General features: G+C 42.4%; 2 protein-coding genes across 9 annotated transcripts in view; both read left to right on the top strand.

Annotated features, from left to right (window-relative positions):
* Positions 1–8,799, top strand: part of abcc9 (ATP-binding cassette, sub-family C (CFTR/MRP), member 9) — a 61,411-nt gene extending 52,612 nt beyond the window's left edge. For 5 of the 8 annotated variants that reach the window (XM_071331999.1, XM_071332004.1, XM_071332003.1 and 2 more), the window contains 3 exons: positions 760–893; positions 2,107–2,169; positions 4,102–8,799. In XM_071331999.1, the coding sequence (XP_071188100.1) occupies positions 760–893; positions 2,107–2,169; positions 4,102–4,239 (335 nt within the window). In that variant the 3' untranslated portion in view covers positions 4,240–8,799. Of the gene's footprint in view, positions 1–759; positions 894–2,106; positions 2,170–2,715; positions 2,896–4,101 lie in introns of all 8 variants that reach the window. The other 3 variants (XM_071332002.1, XM_071332006.1, XM_071332007.1) reach the window with 1 other exon arrangement.
* A 487-nt stretch (positions 8,800–9,286) lies between these two features.
* Positions 9,287–16,691, top strand: LOC139533704 (ATP-sensitive inward rectifier potassium channel 8-like). Its single transcript, XM_071332008.1, has 3 exons — positions 9,287–9,916; positions 11,738–11,944; positions 15,426–16,691. The coding sequence occupies exons 1-3, from the start codon at positions 9,567–9,569 to the stop codon at positions 16,132–16,134; spliced, it is 1,266 nt and encodes a 421-aa protein (XP_071188109.1). The 5' UTR covers positions 9,287–9,566; the 3' UTR covers positions 16,135–16,691.
* The last annotated feature ends 1,806 nt before the right edge of the window (positions 16,692–18,497 follow it).

The following is an 18,497-nucleotide window of genomic DNA, read 5'->3' on the forward strand; positions in this document are numbered from 1 at the left end:
TCTGGCAACCTGCAACAACACAATTTGGCCTCCTGCAACCTCACAATCTGGCAACCTCCAACCACACAATCTGGCAACCTCAAACCACACAATCTGGCCACCACAATCTGGCAACCTCCAACCACATAATCTGGCAACCTCCAACCACATAATCTGGCCACCTCCAACCACACAATCTGGCCACCTCCAACCACACAATCTGGCAACCTGCAACAACACAATTTGGCCTCCTGCAACCTCACAATCTGGCAACCTCCAACCACACAATCTGGCAACCTCAAACCACACAATCTGGCCACCACAATCTGGCAACCTCCAACCACATAATCTGGCAACCTCCAACCACATAATCTGGCCACCTCCAACCACACAATCTGGCCACCTCCAACCACACAATCTGGCCACCTGCAACCACACAATCTGGCCACCTGCAACCACACAATCTGGCCACTTCCAACCACACAATCTGACCACTTCCAACCACACAATCTGGCCACTTCCAACCACACAATCTGGCCACTTCCAACCACACAATCTGGCCACTTCCAACCACACAATCTGGCCACTTCCAACCACACAATCTGGCCACTTCCAACCACACAATCTGGCCACTTCCATCCACACAATCTTTTGGAAAGCATATTGGAGGGAAAAACTAATCGGAGAATATGCTTCTGAAATGTGAGATTTCAGAAAGACGATTGCCCTAATAACAACTGTGTGTGTGTGTGTGTGTGTGTGTGTGTGTGTGTGTTCCAGACGCGGTGGTGACAGAGGGAGGGGAGAACTTCAGTGTAGGTCAGAGGCAGTTGTTCTGTCTGGCCAGAGCCTTCGTCAGGAAGAGCTCCATCCTCATTATGGACGAAGCCACCGCATCCATCGACATGGCAACGGTGAGCTCACACACCCTAACAGCCATGTACCCTCCATCACCAGCTCTTCAGTGACATTATGATCATATGCTTCATTTTCTGCTCTTTTCATTTTTTACAGACAGATCTATGACATTACTTTCACCTCATATGGGTACAAACATAAAGCACAAGTATAATGTCAGAAACATTATGAAAACACAAACCAGACATCTTTATATTTGTCCTCCTATTACGGGTTTATTATTTGAGTTGCCAGGGTTACATATGCCATTCATTATTGAGCTCTGTACATAGAGGTTTGATCAATAGCAGAACACACGTCCATGTATTTCAACCAGCCACATACTCTTCATTAGGCCACCTGTTTGGAAATGAACCACTGATTTCCATTAAAGCTTGAATCCTTAGTTGCTATATCCATTTTTGGACATATAAATGAATGATATGTACCCATTGATTCTTAAAGAACATAACTGATAAATGCCTCATGAGCTTAGATTAACTGTCGTACAGCATCAGAACCCAAAATATAACCTTGTTTTACTCCAATGTTTGTAAACGATGTAAATGTAAACAAACACTGTGTAGCCTCAAAACATGTTTACAACTATAATGTTGATATCATGGATGGTCAGTCCTTGCGTCCACAGCTCTGTCTATGTATTTGAGGGTGATTCCATCCTGAGGCTGGGAGAACACGTTATTGTTTCAATTAAGGATTCTATCTTTAGGGGCCGTTAAGTTTTGTTGCGATTGTTGCGCAACAGTGAGGACCGTCACTCTCCTCCAGCCTCTCGGGTTTCAGTCCGGAGGCATGCATAGTTCATAGCTCCAATCCCTGGCAGTTTATATATCAATTACTGGCAGTTTAAATATAGAGTGTGCGACTCTCTTTATTAGTTTTTTTATAGGTACAAGCAGGCCAACATCAATCTGAGGTCCTTACGGTCACAGCCGTAGCATTAACCTTTGACCCTAACAGGTACACTCTATCAAACTACCATCACACTGATGCAGACAGCGAAGAGGGGACAGCACTCAGTGTGGTGACATTGCTGTGGAGTGTATATGGCTGTATCTAAGACTGTGCTCCAGATGACACACTATTCCCTATAAAGTGCACTAAGAGCCATAGGGCTCTTGTCAAAAGTAGTGCACTATGCAAGGAATAGGGTGCCATTTGGTCCACGACCAAAAGAGCTGACCTACATGTCATTTCTCACCCCTGTAGGAGAATGTCTTACAGAAGGTGGTGATGACAGCCTTCGCCGACCGAACAGTCGTCACTATTGCAGTAAGTCTGTTACAGCCTGTAGGTCATTAGGTTGAAAGGTCAGATCTGGAAGTTATTCTCTGTATAGATGTGGAGACTCCTCTTGGTCTGCTCTCTCTCTCTCTATGGATCAGTCATTGGAGAAAGCATAGAGACTAGGACTAGCTGATTTCTCCTAGCTTTTAGATTTCCTCCTCTCCTTCATCCTATCTTTCCAACGTCTCCTGTTTCATCATACTGTACCTCTGCTTCTCATATCTCCAAATGCTTCTCACGCCTCCAAATGCATTTACGGACCGATTCAGAGTTGAGATAAGGCGCAACTGGAACATTCCTGTAAATAATTGATTGATGTCAGTGGGAGATTGATGAAAATTCAAGTTAAAAGTGCTGCAGATCTCAACTCTGAATCGACACGTTAGCCTCTCGAGACTCAAACAGCTTGTCTGCTGTCCTTCCTTCACCTGTCTTCTTTTCCTTGTTTTCCCTGTCTGTCTGTCTGTCCTTGCTCCTCTCCTTCTGTCTTCCCATCTATCCTTTGTTCCTTCTCTCCGTTCTGCCGCCCAGCACCTGGTGTCCTCCATCTTGGAGGCTGAACAGGTGCTGGTGTTCTCCGCAGGGCAGCTAGTGGAGTGTGACTCTGCAGTCAACCTGCTAGCACAGCAGGACAGCCTCTTCAGTGTCTTAGTGAGGACTCACAAGTAGGCCCTGTCCCACCCTGCCTCTCAGGCCTCTACAGCCTCCCGGGTTGGTACTGCATGCTGTCTGAGACCACTGTCAGGGGGGTAAAGAGAGATACTACATGTAATCTGTCTGGGGTTAAAGAGAGAAACTACATCTAATCTGTCTGGGGGTTAAAGAGATACTACATCTAATCTGTCTGGGGGTAAAGAGAGATACTACATGTAATCTGTCTGGGGGTTAAAGAGGGTTACTACATCTAATCTGTCTGGGGGTTAAAGAGGGTTACTACATCTAATCTGTCTGGGGGTTACAGAGGGTTACTACATCTAATCTGTCTGGGGGTAAAGAGATACTACATCTAATCTGTCAGGGGGTTAAAGAGAGGGATACTACATCTAATCTGTCTGGGGGTTAAAGAGGGATACTACATCTAATCTGTCTGGGGGTTAAAGAGAGGGATACTACATCTAATCTGTCTGGGGGTTAAAGAGAGGGGTACTACATCTAATCTGTCTGGGGGTTAAAGAGAAGGATACTACATCTAATCTGTCTGGGGGTTAAAGAGAGGGATACTACATCTAATCTGTCTGGGGGTTAAGGAGGGATACTACATCTAATCTGTCTGGGGTTAAGGAGGGATACTACATCTAATCTGTCTGGGGTTAAAGAGAGGGATACTACATGTAATCTGTCTGGGGGTTAAAGAGAGGGATACTACATCTAATCTGTCTGGGGGTTAAGGAGGGATACTACATCTAATCTGTCTGGGGGTTAAGGAGGGATACTACATCTAATCTGTCTAGGGGTTAAGGAGGGATACTACATCTAATCTGTCTGGGGGTTAAGGAGGGATACTACATCTCATCTGTCTGGGGGTTAAGGAGGGATACTACATCTAATCTGTCTGGGGGTTAAGGAGGGATATTACATCTAATCTGTCTGGGGTTAAAGAGGGGTACTACATCTAATCTTAGCAGTTGGCTCTTGGAGGATGACTCTTGGGGTTGTGAGATAAGACAATATTAAAATACATTCAGGTATCTGTTATTTTTTCTCAGCACAGTTTATCTCTGTATGTCTGGCTACATTACAAATCAAAGCTGCATTGCATCCCTTCCTTTTTTTTGGTGTAATTAAACACTCAATCGAATGTAATGTAATGTAATGTGTGTGTGTGTGTGTGTGTGTGTGTGTGCGCGCGTGTGTGTGCATGCGTCTGTGTGTGCGTGCGTCTGTTTGTGCGTGTGTCTGTGTGTGTTCTTCATGCAGCATCGTGTCCACACCATCCTGGAAGCTGACCTGGTGATCGTGATGAAGCGAGGAAACATCTTGGAGATCGACAAACCAGAGACCCTTCTGGAGAATGAGGACGGCATGTTCGCTTCCTTCGTCAGGGCTGACATGTAGGCTCACACACTGTCAGCCGGCACACCATCAGTCTATCTATCAATTAATCAGCCGCCTCAGTGTTTCCCACAATGCGCAGAGTTCGGGATATTATTACCATTATTTACTGAAGCTCATACTGTAGGTTTTAGACAGTAGAAATGGAGCCAGGCCGGTTGACCACCTCCACTTGGTAATGGTAGGGGAAACACTGCTTCCCAAAGCACCACTGATGGCCTTCTTGTGTTGATTATTGGTAATGTATTAGTTATTGAGGGATTGATTGAATGAGTGACCTATTAACTTGGTCGTGTAAGGATCACAATCGGTCGTTAAATATTATTACAATTTTACAAAGCTTTACTTAAATGTTTTATGTTTAAATGATATCTTTTGTTACACTTATTACTAGATGTATGTATATGTATATATTTTACACCATTATTCATAGGTAAGCAATAAGCAGGTATACTGTAGTATTACTACATTGGTACGAACACTGTAGGGTATATCGCTGGAGCATTTTTAGCCCGGTGACCCTTTGTCTGTCTGATGAGATGCTGACTGAACCATGGGACTGTGGACATTTAGTGGTCACTGACTCCTCTTTGCAAAAGGACAACTTTCACCCAATGGGTGTTCTCTAAAGGACTGAATCTTAATGTGAGATGTGCAGGCCTAACTTCAACTTATACACAACTGGTGTACTGTAAACCATACATTCATGTCAAGATGTATGTGAAAACTTGGAGTTACGCATGTTGGTGTTAAGTTAAGATCCAGCCCTAAATGATAAGGGAAGATTCCGCTTTCTTCTACCTACCATAAGCCAGGCCAGCGTTTCTTTCTACCATACATGGTGCTGGCTGGTGTAATTGGTAAGGAAAGTGGTTTATATTTTCAGTATTAAACCTGGTTTCTGGGGAGCTGTGCCACTGTCCCACTGTAGTACCTGAATATTTATAGTTATTTTGCATATCGAACAATGAGAATTTTATATTGACTTCTTTGTATTGTATTATAGCCTGAATGCCAAACTGATTATTGTAAGGTACACTTTGAAGAATGTCAGCATCTGTTTTTACCACCATACTGCTGTGTTGTTTTGTTTGTCAGTGTAAAGCGGTTTCTCATCTCAAGAAATTTGTTTTTAATTCATTCTTCATTCTTATTCAATCCCAAACTCCTGACCCCAAATTCCTGCCCTACTTTCCTTACACACATGTGGGATGTTTTCCCACTCATGTTTTCAACTCAAGACGCCCTCTCTATAATCTATGAATGGGTAGGCATCTTCTAGCCTGGTTGAACAAGACAATACCATTGTTTCGTTTAGCTTGGATTCCAGGCTAGGTGTCTCCCCTCAACCTCCATACTCTCCATTGTATACATTATAAGTGAGTAGCAGCTAAGTATATTTAATGTAGCTTCTGCTGTGGCAGGGGGTCCATGTAAAGGCCAAAGGTCAACAACATGGCCCCTATAGTGTGGCTGCTATCCTTCACCAGAGTTGTCTTTTTATGGGCAAGCAGCACTTTGGAGTCAGTCTGTCAGAAAGTGTGGAGACACAACACTCACCCCTTTCTAGAACAATGACATCATGAGAGCAGAATGACTATAGATATAGAGCACTGATATACAGTTGAAGTCGGAAGTTTACATACACTTTAGCCAAATACATTTAAACTCAGTTTTTCACAATTCCTGACATTTAATCCTAGTAAAAATGCCTTGTTTTAGGTCAGTTAGGATCACCACTTTATTTTAAGAATGTAAAATGTCAGAATAATAATAATTTCAGCTTTTATTTCTTTCATCACATTCCTAGTGGGTCGGAAGTTTACATACACTCAATTAGTATTTGGTAGCATTGCCTTTAAATTGTTTAACTTGGGTCAAACGTTTCAGGTAGCCTTCCACACGCTTCCCACAATAAGTTGGGTGAATTTTGGCCCATTCCTCCTGACAGAGCTGGTGTAACTGAGTCAGGTTTGTAGGCCTCCTTGCTTGCACACGCTTTTTCAGGTAGGCCCACAAATTTTCTATGGGATTGAGGTCAGGGCTTTGTGATGGCCACTCCAATACCTTGACTTTGTTGTCCTTAAACCATTTTGCCACAACTTTGAAAGTATGCTTGGGGTCATTGTCCATTTGGAAGACCCATTTGCGATCAAGCTTTAACTTCCTGACTGATGTCTTGAGATGTTGCTTCAATATATCCACATAATTTTCCTACCTCATGATGCCATCTATTTTGTGAAGTGCACCAGTCCCTCCTGCAGCAAAGCACCCCCACAACATGATGCTGCCACCCCCATGCTTCACATTTGGGATGGTGTTCTTCGGCTTGCAAGCCTCCCCCTTTTTCCTCCAAACATAACGATGGTCATTATGGCCAAACAGTTCTATTTTTGTTTCATCAGATCAGAGGACATTTCTCCAAAAAGTACAATCTTTGTCCCCATGTGCAGATGCAAACCGTTGTCTGGCTTTTTTATGGCGGTTTTGGAGCAGTGGCTTCTTCCTTAATGAGCGGCCTTTCAGGTTATGTCGATATAGGACTCGTTTTACTGTGGATATAGATACTTTAGTACCTGTTTCCTCCAGCATCTTCACAAGGTCCTTTGCTGTTGTTCTGGGATTGATTTGCACTTTTCGCACCAAATTACGTTCATCTCTAGGAGACCGAATGCGTCTCCTTCCTGAGCGGTATGACGGCAGCGTGGTCCCATGGTGTTTATACTTGCGTACTATTGTTTGTACAGATGAACGAGGTACCTTCAGGCATTTGGAAATTGCTCCCAAGGATGAACCAGACTTGTGGAGGTCTACAATTTGTTTTCTGAGGTCTTGGCTGATTTCTTTAGATTTTTCCATGATGTCAAGCAAAGAGGCACTGAGTTTGAAGGTAGGCCTTGAAATACATCCACAGGTACACCTCCAATTGACTCAAATTATGTCAATTAGCCTTTCAGAATCTTCTAAAGCCATGACATAATTTTTTGAATTTTCCAAGCTGTTTAATGGCACAGTCAACTTAGTGTATGTAAACTTCTGACCCACTGGAAATGTGATACAGTGAATTATAAGTGAAATAATCTGTCTGTAAACAATTGTTGGAAAAATAAATTTTGTCATGCATGAAGTAGATTGCCAAAACTATAGTTTGTTAACAAGAAATTTGTGGAGTGGTTGAAAATCGAGTTTTAATGACTCCAACCTAAGTGCATGTAAACTTCTGCCTTCAACTGTATAGTCTAGGAGAATAACATTGGAGATGAGTGGTAGGCTATTGCCCCCCTGATGAATTTGAAGGCAAGGCTGTGGTGTAAGGCTATGACTGTCTGTTAATCCTACACTTCTAAAAAACGGTCCCAGAAGGGTTCTTTGGCTGTTCCCATAGGAGAACCCTTTTGGATTCCATGTAGAAGCCTCTGTAGAAAGGGTTCTACATGGAACCCAAAAGTGTTCTACCTGGAACCAAATAGGTTCTACCTGGAACCAAAAATGGTTCTTGAAAGGGTTCTTCAGTGGCTGATTTTGTCTTGAGCGGATGGTCGGGGGGCCGGAACATAATTACAAATAATTTGTTGACTGCAAATTGACCGCTAGAAGCCCAAACAGATATAATGTTTAACTAAAACATAATAATTTTCAACCTTGCTTACATTTGTATACGATCACATGTGTCTCTGTTACAGTATGTGTAATAGAGGGGAATAGATGGGGATAGATTTCTTAAATTGGGAATAGATGGGAATAGATTTCTTAAATTAAAATCACTTGGAGCTGATTTCCTGTTTATTTTTTAGGAGGGGGGTTGCTCAGAAAGCTTGGGGGGACAAATAAAACCACCCGCGGGCCAAATTCCGCCTGCAGGCCGCCAGTTGGGGAATCCTGTTCTATGGGGACAGCAGGAAAAAACGTTTTAGGTTCTAGATATAAAAACACAGCAGCGTTGCAGTTCTTGACAAACTCAAACCGGTGCGCCTGGCACCTACTACCATACCCCATTCAAAAGCACTTAAATATTCTGTCTTGCCCATTCACCCTCTGAATGGAACACACACACAATCCATGTCTCAATTGTCTCAAGGCTTAAAAATCCTTATTTAACCTGTCTCCTCCCCTTCATCTTACACTGATTGACGTGGATTTAACAAGTGACATAAATAAGCAATTATAGCTTTCACCTGGATTCACCTGGTCAGTCTATGTCATGGAAAGAGCAGGTGTTCTTAATGTTTAGTACACTCTACTTATAGATCTATAGTAATTAAGACTGCAGATATCCTTGATCCATATCACAGAGATTATATCATCTTCTCTGCTTTTACTATTTATATTTTCAATCTTGGGAATGTGCACAGCAATATATGTTCAAATATTTTCAATAATAATCAATATAATTCCGAGACTACAGGTTGTCTTTTTCCATTTTATTGTGGGCTTGTGTCTGTCTCATATGTTCATTGTGTATAATTAACAGATGTTTTAAATATAGACATAGTTGATCATTACACTGTGTGCCTACCTTTTTTTACACTTGAACTGATAATAAAAATGTGCTTTGAGTTAAAAGTGCTTTTTGAGTTTAAAACGCTCACACACACACACACACACACGCACACACACACACACACACACACACACACACGCTCTCATTCTCACACACAACACACCTCCTCGCTTACTAAATGGCGCCATCTCTTGGTCATCAATGGGAAGCAGACCTATCCTAATAATTCATCCCTATAATAATGTAATAACACAGCAATAATTAGCTTACTGTTGGAAAACAAGTCATTTTTCTATCACACTTGCCTTGTTTAAAAATAAAACATCAATGTTATTTTAATTTGGACCCAGTAATGGGATGGTTTAACCATTACCTCAAATACCGGTATTGATTAATTAACTAAACATAATTTCTAACGGGTACACATATATTGTTTTGCTTTTAAATCAATAAAACACAATTTAGAAGTAATTACTGGGGTTTCCTCTTTGTTGAACAAAGCCAGCAGTGCACTGCATCCCGCCCATAGAGTGGAGCAGCTACGTCAAGAGTATTTGGGATGCGCCCTAGGTCTGTGACTGCCTGGAAACTCTCACCCGTCAGTAAAACTTTTTGGAAGTGGCGCTGGAGCTCCTCGAACAGCTACCAACCATTATGTGGTAGAAGTTAATTGAAATCAAATCGATGAAAAACGTTGCAAAATAATACGAATTTATCCAACTTTTAATCATGTTTACGCAAGCTGACAGGAGAATTACGCACGACTAAAAAAACACTTCGGTTTACTAAAACCATCCGAGTTTTTTCCTCTATTGCAAATGCAGTAAGGATGTTGGCGAGAAAAAGCATCATCCCGGAGGAGTTCTCCCTACCGGGGCTTGCTTCGAGGATCCACCGCAAACCAGTGTTCAGGGACCGGGTGAACAAAGCCCGCTTCATCGCCAAGAGCGGATCCTGCAACTTGGCGCACAAGAACATCCGAGAACAGGGAAGGTTCTTGCAAGACGTCTTCACCACTCTGGTGGACCTGAAATGGCGCTTCACCCTGGTCATCTTCACCATGACTTTTCTGTGCAGTTGGCTCCTCTTCGCCATGTGCTGGTGGCTCGTGGCCTTTGCCCATGGAGACCTTGTACCCAACCGCACGTCTGGCATTGAGCAGTGCGTCACCAACGTCAAGTGAGTAGTATAGTATAGGCTCTATAGATATTTGGAGATTTAACTTGTATATATTTCTGTATTTTGTGTGTAAACTTGTGTATTTTAAGGGTGGGAATAAATTATATGGATTTATTGGGGACTTTTAGTGTAATTATTACATATACTCAGTTTTAGAATAACTTTGCTATTTTCTGTGATAACACTGTTACAGTTATATGATAGATCTCCTTGCCATTAAAAAAATGATTTTCCTTCAAATTATAAGGAACTTAAAGAGATACTTTGGGATTTTGGCAATGAAGCCCTTTATCTTCTTCCCCAGAGTCAGATGAACTCATGGGAACCATTTTTATGTCTCTGCATCCAGTATGAAAGAAGTTGGAGGTGCTGTAGTTTCACGAGCAAATGCTAACTAGCATTAAGGCAATGACTGGAAGTCTATGGTATCTATTAGCATACTAGTAGTTACCAGCAATGACTGGAAGTCTACGGTATCTACTAGCATGATAGCAGTTACCATAGACTTCCAGGCATTGCGCAAACGCTAGTTAGCAATTGTGTTAATGATAGTTAGCAACTTCCATCAAACTGCATGCAAGACATACAGATTGTATCCAGGAGTTCATCTGACTGGAGAAGTAGATAAAGGGCTTCATTGCCAAAATCCTGAAGTATCCCTTTAAAGGGACAATCTGAGGTTGATACATTCATAAATTAATAATATGTACCAATTGATTCTTGAAGAATATAAGTATAATTTATAGTTCAACTGTCATACCCCAGCTGAACGCAAAATATAAGCTTGTTTTATTCCTATGTTTGTAAACAAAGTCAATGTAAACAAACACTATAAAGCCTCAAAACGTGGAAGTAAAGTAAGTAGGCTTGCACGAGCATTGGCGTGTGTGAGCAGGAAGCGTGAGGCAGCTTGATGTACAAGTACAGGACGCTAGTCTATCACAAGGCCTTACCCCCAATCTCCCTAATGCTGAGTGCTAAGCAGAGACGCATCAGGTCCCATTTTTACAGTATTTGGTATCGAGCTCCCAACCTTCCAATCTCAAGGTGGACACTCTAACCACAAGGTCACTGAGACACGGTTAAAACTACCATTTTGATTTCATGGATGGTCAGTCATTGCATCCATAGCACTGTGTATGAATTTGAGAGTGGTTCCATTTCTCAGGCCCCTCCCTCAGCTTTTACCCAAACAGGGGAGTGTAGCACGCTTTGTTATTGTTTCAACTGCTGATTGCCCCTTTAAAGTCTCCAACATATTGCTCTCATTATTTAGTCCTCTGAGATCAGTGGTTGTAGGGGACACAGATGAGGACAGGAAGCCATAGGAAACCACACTGCCTGTCCAGTAGCTTCCTGATCCTCTGACCCCTGTGACCTCTTTACCCTCACCACAGATGTAAGATCAGGTCTCTAAACTGCTATTACAGATGTAGGATCAGGTCTGTACATCGCTATTACAGATGTAGGATCAGGTCTCTACACCGCTATTACAGATGTAGGATCAGGTCTCTACCCTCACCACAGATGTAGGATCAGGAGGTCTCTACATCGCTATTACAGATGTAAGATCAGGTCTCTACATCGCTATTACAGATGTAGGATCAGGTTTCTACATCGCTATTACAGATGTAGGATCAGGTTTCTACATCGCTATTACAGATGTAGGATCAGGTCTCTACACCTCTATTACAAATGTAGGATAAGATGTCTACAACAAACATCTGACCCTTGACCAATATTTACGTCCAACGTCTCCCTCCTCTTTAACTCTAATTTCCTCTGACCCCTGACCTTTGACCCTCTCTCTCTGCTCTGCAGGTCATTCACCTCAGCCTTCCTGTTCTCCATCGAGGTCCAGGTGACCATCGGCTTTGGCCACCGTATGATCACAGAGCAGTGCCCCACGGCCATCGCCGTCCTCATCTTCCAGAACATCGCTGGCCTCATCATCAACGCCATTATGCTGGGGTGCATCTTCATGAAGACAGCCCAGTCGCACCGCCGCGCCGAGACACTCATCTTCAGGTAGGACGGTAGCCTACAGGTTAGATTAGGTTGGAGAGGTGGGCCAGCAACAGTGTAGGTGAAGGTGCCCCTAGACGCTGATCTTGGGTCAGTTTAGCATTTACCCCACTAATGGTTAAGATTGGGGGAGCAGAAGCTGATTCTAGATCTGTACCTAGGGAAAGCTTCACCCTGGAGAGGTAGAGGATAAAGAGAGGTGGGCCAGCATCCGAAGGGTTGCCGCTTCGAATCCGAAGTCCCAACTAGAAAAATCTGGTGCACGGTAGGGCTGCACAATTAATTGAATTCACATCGAAATCGCAATATCCATATCGCAAGAGATCCGTATTTCATGCAATATATGAGATGCCACTAAACCGTGTGTAAAGTCCGTTTTTATAGTTGACTTTGTTTGTAGTCTCTCCCTCTCCTCTTGTGGCTGTTTCCCACACACACTTAGCCCCACCCCTTGTCAATCACACAGCGCAGTTCCTCCTCCACGCTGTTCGATTCTCTATAAGGTTGCATGCTAGATTAGGTTGTTAGTTTATTTGCTCATATCATGCAGCCCTAGTATATCCATATCATACAGCCCTAGTATATCCATATCATACAGCCCTAGTATATCCATATCACACAGCCCTAGTATATCCATATCATACAGCCCTAGTATATCCATATCATGCAGCCCTAGTATATCCATATCAAACAGCCCTAGTATATCCATATCATGCAGCCCTAGTATATCCATATCATACAGCCCTAGTATATCCATATCATGCAGCCCTAGTATATCCATATCATGCAGCCCTAGTATATCCATATCATACAGCCCTAGTATATCCATATCATGCAGCCCTAGTATATCCATATCATGCAGCCCTAGTATATCCATATCAAACAGCCCTAGTATATCCATATCATGCAGCCCTAGTATATCCATATCATACAGCCCTAGTATATCCATATCATACAGCCCTAGTATATCCATATCATGCAGCCCTAGTATATCCATATCAAACAGCCCTAGTATATCCATATCATGCAGCCCTAGTATATCCATATCATACAGCCCTAGTATATCCATATCATACAGCCCTAGTATATCCATATCATACAGCCCTAGTATATTCATATCATACAGCCCTAGTATATCCATATCAAACAGACATGGTATATTCATATCATGCAGCCCTAGTATATCCATATCATGCAGCCCTAGTATATCCATATCATACAGCCCTAGTATATCCATATCAAACAGCCCTAGTATATTCATATCATACAGCCCTAGTATATCCATATCAAACAGACATGGTATATTCATATCATGCAGCCCTAGTATATCCATATCATGCAGCCCTAGTATATCCATATCATACAGCCCTAGTATATCCATATCATACAGCCCTAGTATATCCATATCATACAGCCCTAGTATATCCATATCAAACAGCCCTAGTATATCCATATCAAACAGCCCTAGTATATCATGCAGACCTAGTATATCCATATCATGCAGCCCTAGTATATCCATATCAAACAGACCTAGTATATCCATATCATGCAGCCCTAGTATATCCATATCATGCAGCCCTAGTATATCCATATCATGCAGCCCTAGTATATCCATATCATGCAGCCCTAGTATATCCATATCATGCAGCCCTAGTATATCCATATCATGCAGCCCTAGTATATCCATATCAAACAGCCCTAGTATATCCATATCATGCAGCCCTAGTATATCCATATCATACAGCCCTAGTATATCCATATCATGCAGCCCTAGTATATCCATATCAAACAGCCCTAGTATATCCATATCATGCAGCCCTAGTATATCCATATCATACAGCCCTAGTATATCCATATCATACAGCCCTAGTATATCCATATCAAACAGCCCTAGTATATTCATATCATACAGCCCTAGTATATCCATATCAAACAGACATGGTATATTCATATCATGCAGCCCTAGTATATCCATATCATGCAGCCCTAGTATATCCATATCATACAGCCCTAGTATATCCATATCATACACCCCTAGTATATCCATATCATACAGCCCTAGTATATCCATATCAAACAGCCCTAGTATATCCATATCAAACAGCCCTAGTATATCATGCAGACCTAGTATATCCATATCATGCAGCCCTAGTATATCCATATCAAACAGACCTAGTATATTCATATCATGCAGCCCTAGTATATCCATATCATGCAGCCCTAGTATATCCATATCATGCAGCCCTAGTATATCCATATCATGCAGCCCTAGTATATCCATATCATGCAGCCCTAGTATATCCATATCATGCAGCCCTAGTATATCCATATCAAACAGCCCTAGTATATCCATATCATGCAGCCCTAGTATATCCATATCATACAGCCCTAGTATATCCATATCATACAGCCCTAGTATATCCATATCATGCAGCCCTAGTATATCCATATCAAACAGCCCTAGTATATCCATATCATGCAGCCCTAGTATATCCATATCATACAGCCCTAGTATATCCATATCATACAGCCCTAGTATATCCATATCATACAGCCCTAGTATATCCATATCAAACAGCCCTAGTATATTCATATCATACAGCCCTAGTATATCCATATCAAACAGACATGGTATATTCATATCATGCAGCCCTAGTATATCCATATCATGCAGCCCTAGTATATCCATATCATACAGCCCTAGTATATCCATATCAAACAGCCCTAGTATATTCATATCATACAGCCCTAGTATATCCATATCAAACAGACATGGTATATTCATATCATGCAGCCCTAGTATATCCATATCATGCAGCCCTAGTATATCCATATCATACAGCCCTAGTATATCCATATCATACAGCCCTAGTATATCCATATCATACAGCCCTAGTATATCCATATCAAACAGCCCTAGTATATCCATATCAAACAGCCCTAGTATATCATGCAGACCTAGTATATCCATATCATGCAGCCCTAGTATATCCATATCAAACAGACCTAGTATATCCATATCATGCAGCCCTAGTATATCCATATCATGCAGCCCTAGTATATCCATATCATGCAGCCCTAGTATATCCATATCATGCAGCCCTAGTATATCCATATCAAACAGACATGGTATATCCATATCATGCAGCCCTAGTATATCCATATCAAATTGACCTGGTATATCCATATCATGCAGCCCTAGTATATCCATATCATGCAGCCCTAGTATATCCATATCATTATCCTAGATACTGAAAAATAGTTGTAAAGTTTGTGTCTCTATGGCCCAGATTCAGAGAGCGGATTTTGAATGGTCAAAGTTTGAGGGTTTTCTACACATGCCATCTCTTGCTGTTGTGCCCTTGAGCAAGCCCTCAAATCTGATCCAGGGGGTACACTCTGGCTGATAAATCTATAAAGAAAATGTGATCGGTAAAGAAAATGAACAATAAAGTTATCTTTTCTTGTCATATCTTATTTTCAGCCGCAACGCCGTCATCGCCGTGCGCAACAATCGCCTCTGCTTCATGACCCGTGTGGGCGACCTCCGCAAGTCCATGATCATTGGCGCTGCCGTCCGCCTCCAGGTGGTACGCAAGACCACCACCCCCGAAGGCGAGGTCATCCCTATCCACCAGATCGACGTGCAGACTGAGAGCGCCGCGGCGAGTAACTCCATCTTCCTCTTGGCGCCACTCATTATCTGCCATACCATCAATAAGGATAGTCCGCTGTACGACCTGTCGGCCATGGAACTGCAGTGCAGCGACCTGGAGGTGATTGTGATCTTGGAGGGCGTGGTGGAGACCACGGGCATCACCACCCAGGCCCGGACCTCCTACGTCACCGAGGAGATCCAGTGGGGTCACCGCTTCGTGCCCATCGTGACCGAGGAGGACGGGGTGTACTCGGTGGACTACTCCAAGTTCGGGAACACGGTCAAGGTGGCAACGCCGAGGTGTTCGGCCCGCGAGCTGGACGAGAAGCCCTCCATACTCATCCAGACGCTGCAGAAGAGCGAGCTGAGCCACCAGAACTCACTGAGGAAGAGGAACTCAATGAGACGGAACAACTCCATGAGGAATGGCGGCGGGAGCTCCGGCACCATGCGGAGGAACAACTCGGCCCTCACCGTGCCCAAAGTGCAGTTCCTCACCCCTGAGGCGGTGGGCCAGAACATGGCCGTCACATGACACGAGGCCTGGCTCCCATTGGCTGTCCTGCTCTTCCTGGGTGGGACCTCCCATGTTTATCCTTTGGCTCAGTTAGAGCTGACTCTTGTCCTGTTCCCCACATTCTGCCACATATACAGTAGTCAATGCTATACCTGACACACACAATGCCCTGTTATAATTATTGTTGTGAGGATGGATTTAACCTGTTTTAGTTACTGATTAGTGTCTCAATTTCAGTCTGGTTCTTTCCAAGTGCCTTTGCCTTTGTCTGGTTCTAAGCTGTAATAGGCATCCACAAGTTGTACTTTATGATGTAAATGCCTTTACACATGTAATAACTCTTTATATTGCTTTGTACTGAATTCTGTATGCATCACTAAATCCATGTGATTATTTAATTTGCTCTTTAATGTTACCGTGACCAAAGAACATATTATTACAGATGATAATGACCAACTCTTGCCTAATGGTAGAAGAAAATTATGTTTTGATATCAGCTGCAACATGTATTACACACCAACCGTGTTCCTCATTCTTATCAAAACCTTTAATAAAGCATTTGCGTCGGTACTGTATGAACATTGTACTGTTTCTGGAAACTGTCACAGTAAATAGATCCCCTATAAAACTGATTGTTTTGGGTTCGATTGGAACATTTTCCCCTCAAATTGCATCTAAATTATTGGACAAATGTGTATTTTCACTGTGATGATTCAATAGCATTTAGAAATCAAAGTGTGGGAAATCTGTATACATTTATTCTGTTCACAAGCAATTGGTCTCTTGATGAAATATATTTTAAAAAATTGACAATCAAGTTAATCAAAGAATAATCTGGATCACAGGTTATAAAAATAAAAAAGATACGTGTAGCTGTTCTTTTGGTTGTGTCATCGCATTATCAATCGAGCGGTCGTTGCTACCACAGCCATAAAGTCATAAACCCCGCCTTTCTACAATTTCGCTTCTTAAATGCTGATCTTATAACTTAACTTAACTTACCTTATGCCTTGCCTTAAATTATGTTCATTAAATTAAGCTCATTTTTGCTTTAAGGAATTTTTACGATATAGCCAATTTTGACTGTGGTAACTAGTGGAAACACAATCGGTCGAGCACGTGCGACAAAGTTCTGACTTGTTGCAGACAGGTTTAGAAACTGATGTACAGTACTCTGCTTGTTGTGGGTGGAGACAAAGATGGGTGAGCAGAAATAATTAGGGATTGGGATATCTCGTTTTCTTTACTGTCTACGGGGGACATTCTACAACAATATTTGACTTTGCAGAGTTTGGAGTGATGCGTTAGCGTATAAATATAAAACCTGCAATATATCATAATTGAAAACGTGAATTGAGAAGCCCCAGCCGATTCCAGGTGCGTATTGCGCAAAAATAAAAAATATTCAAAAATGCTTTATTCAGTTTCGTAACATCAGCTAGCTAGTGTTAGCTAGCCAGACAGCGACTAGCAGAGTGCGCGCCAAAATGAAGTAGGCCGAAGCCTAGAGAAAATATTTGGCCTGTCCTGGAAACCCGACATTGAATTCTGGGTCGGGCAGAAATGTGAGATGCAGAGGAAACTTTCCGGATTCAAACGCTACTTTCTGGTTTCCAGGCAAGCCCTAAGGAAATATAGTCTACACCTGAGGGCTGCAAGAATAATGTGTAATGTGTTCATCGGAATTAAGATGCACTGTACACTGAACAAAAATATAAATGCAACAATATCAAAGATTTTACTGAGTTACAGTTCATCTAAGGAAATCAGTCAATTAAAATAAATTCATTCGGGCCGAATCTATGGATTTCATATGACTGGGAATACAGATATGCATCTGTTGGTCACAGATACCTTACCAAAAAAAGTAGGGATGTGGATCAGTCAGTATCTGGTGTGACCACTATTTGCTCATGCAGCGCAACACATCTCCTTTGCATAGAGTTGATCAGGCTGTTGATTGTGGCCTGTGGGATGTTGTCCCGCTGTGTGAAGTTGCTTGATATTGGCTGGAACTGTAATCGATGTGTGCGCTGTCGTACACATCGACCCAGAGCATCCCAAACATGCTCAATGTGTGACATGTCTGGTGAGTATGCAGGCCATGGAAGAACTGGGACATTTTCAGCTTCCAGGAATTGTGTACAGATCCATGCGACATGGGGCCGTGCATTATCATAATGAAACATGAGGTGATGGCGGCGGATAAATAGTACGACAATGTGCCTCAGGACCTCATCACGGTATCTCTGTGCATTTAAATTACCATCAATAAAATGCAGTTTCTCGACCGTGTAAATTGGGGTCATATCTTTGCAGATGTAAGTTGTAACGGCAGTTGTTATCTCCTTCCATCTTCGTGATTCTTTGCCATATGGTGT

This window comes from Salvelinus alpinus, chromosome 11 (assembly GCF_045679555.1).
Source record: "Salvelinus alpinus chromosome 11, SLU_Salpinus.1, whole genome shotgun sequence".
NCBI lineage: Eukaryota > Metazoa > Chordata > Actinopteri > Salmoniformes > Salmonidae > Salvelinus > Salvelinus alpinus.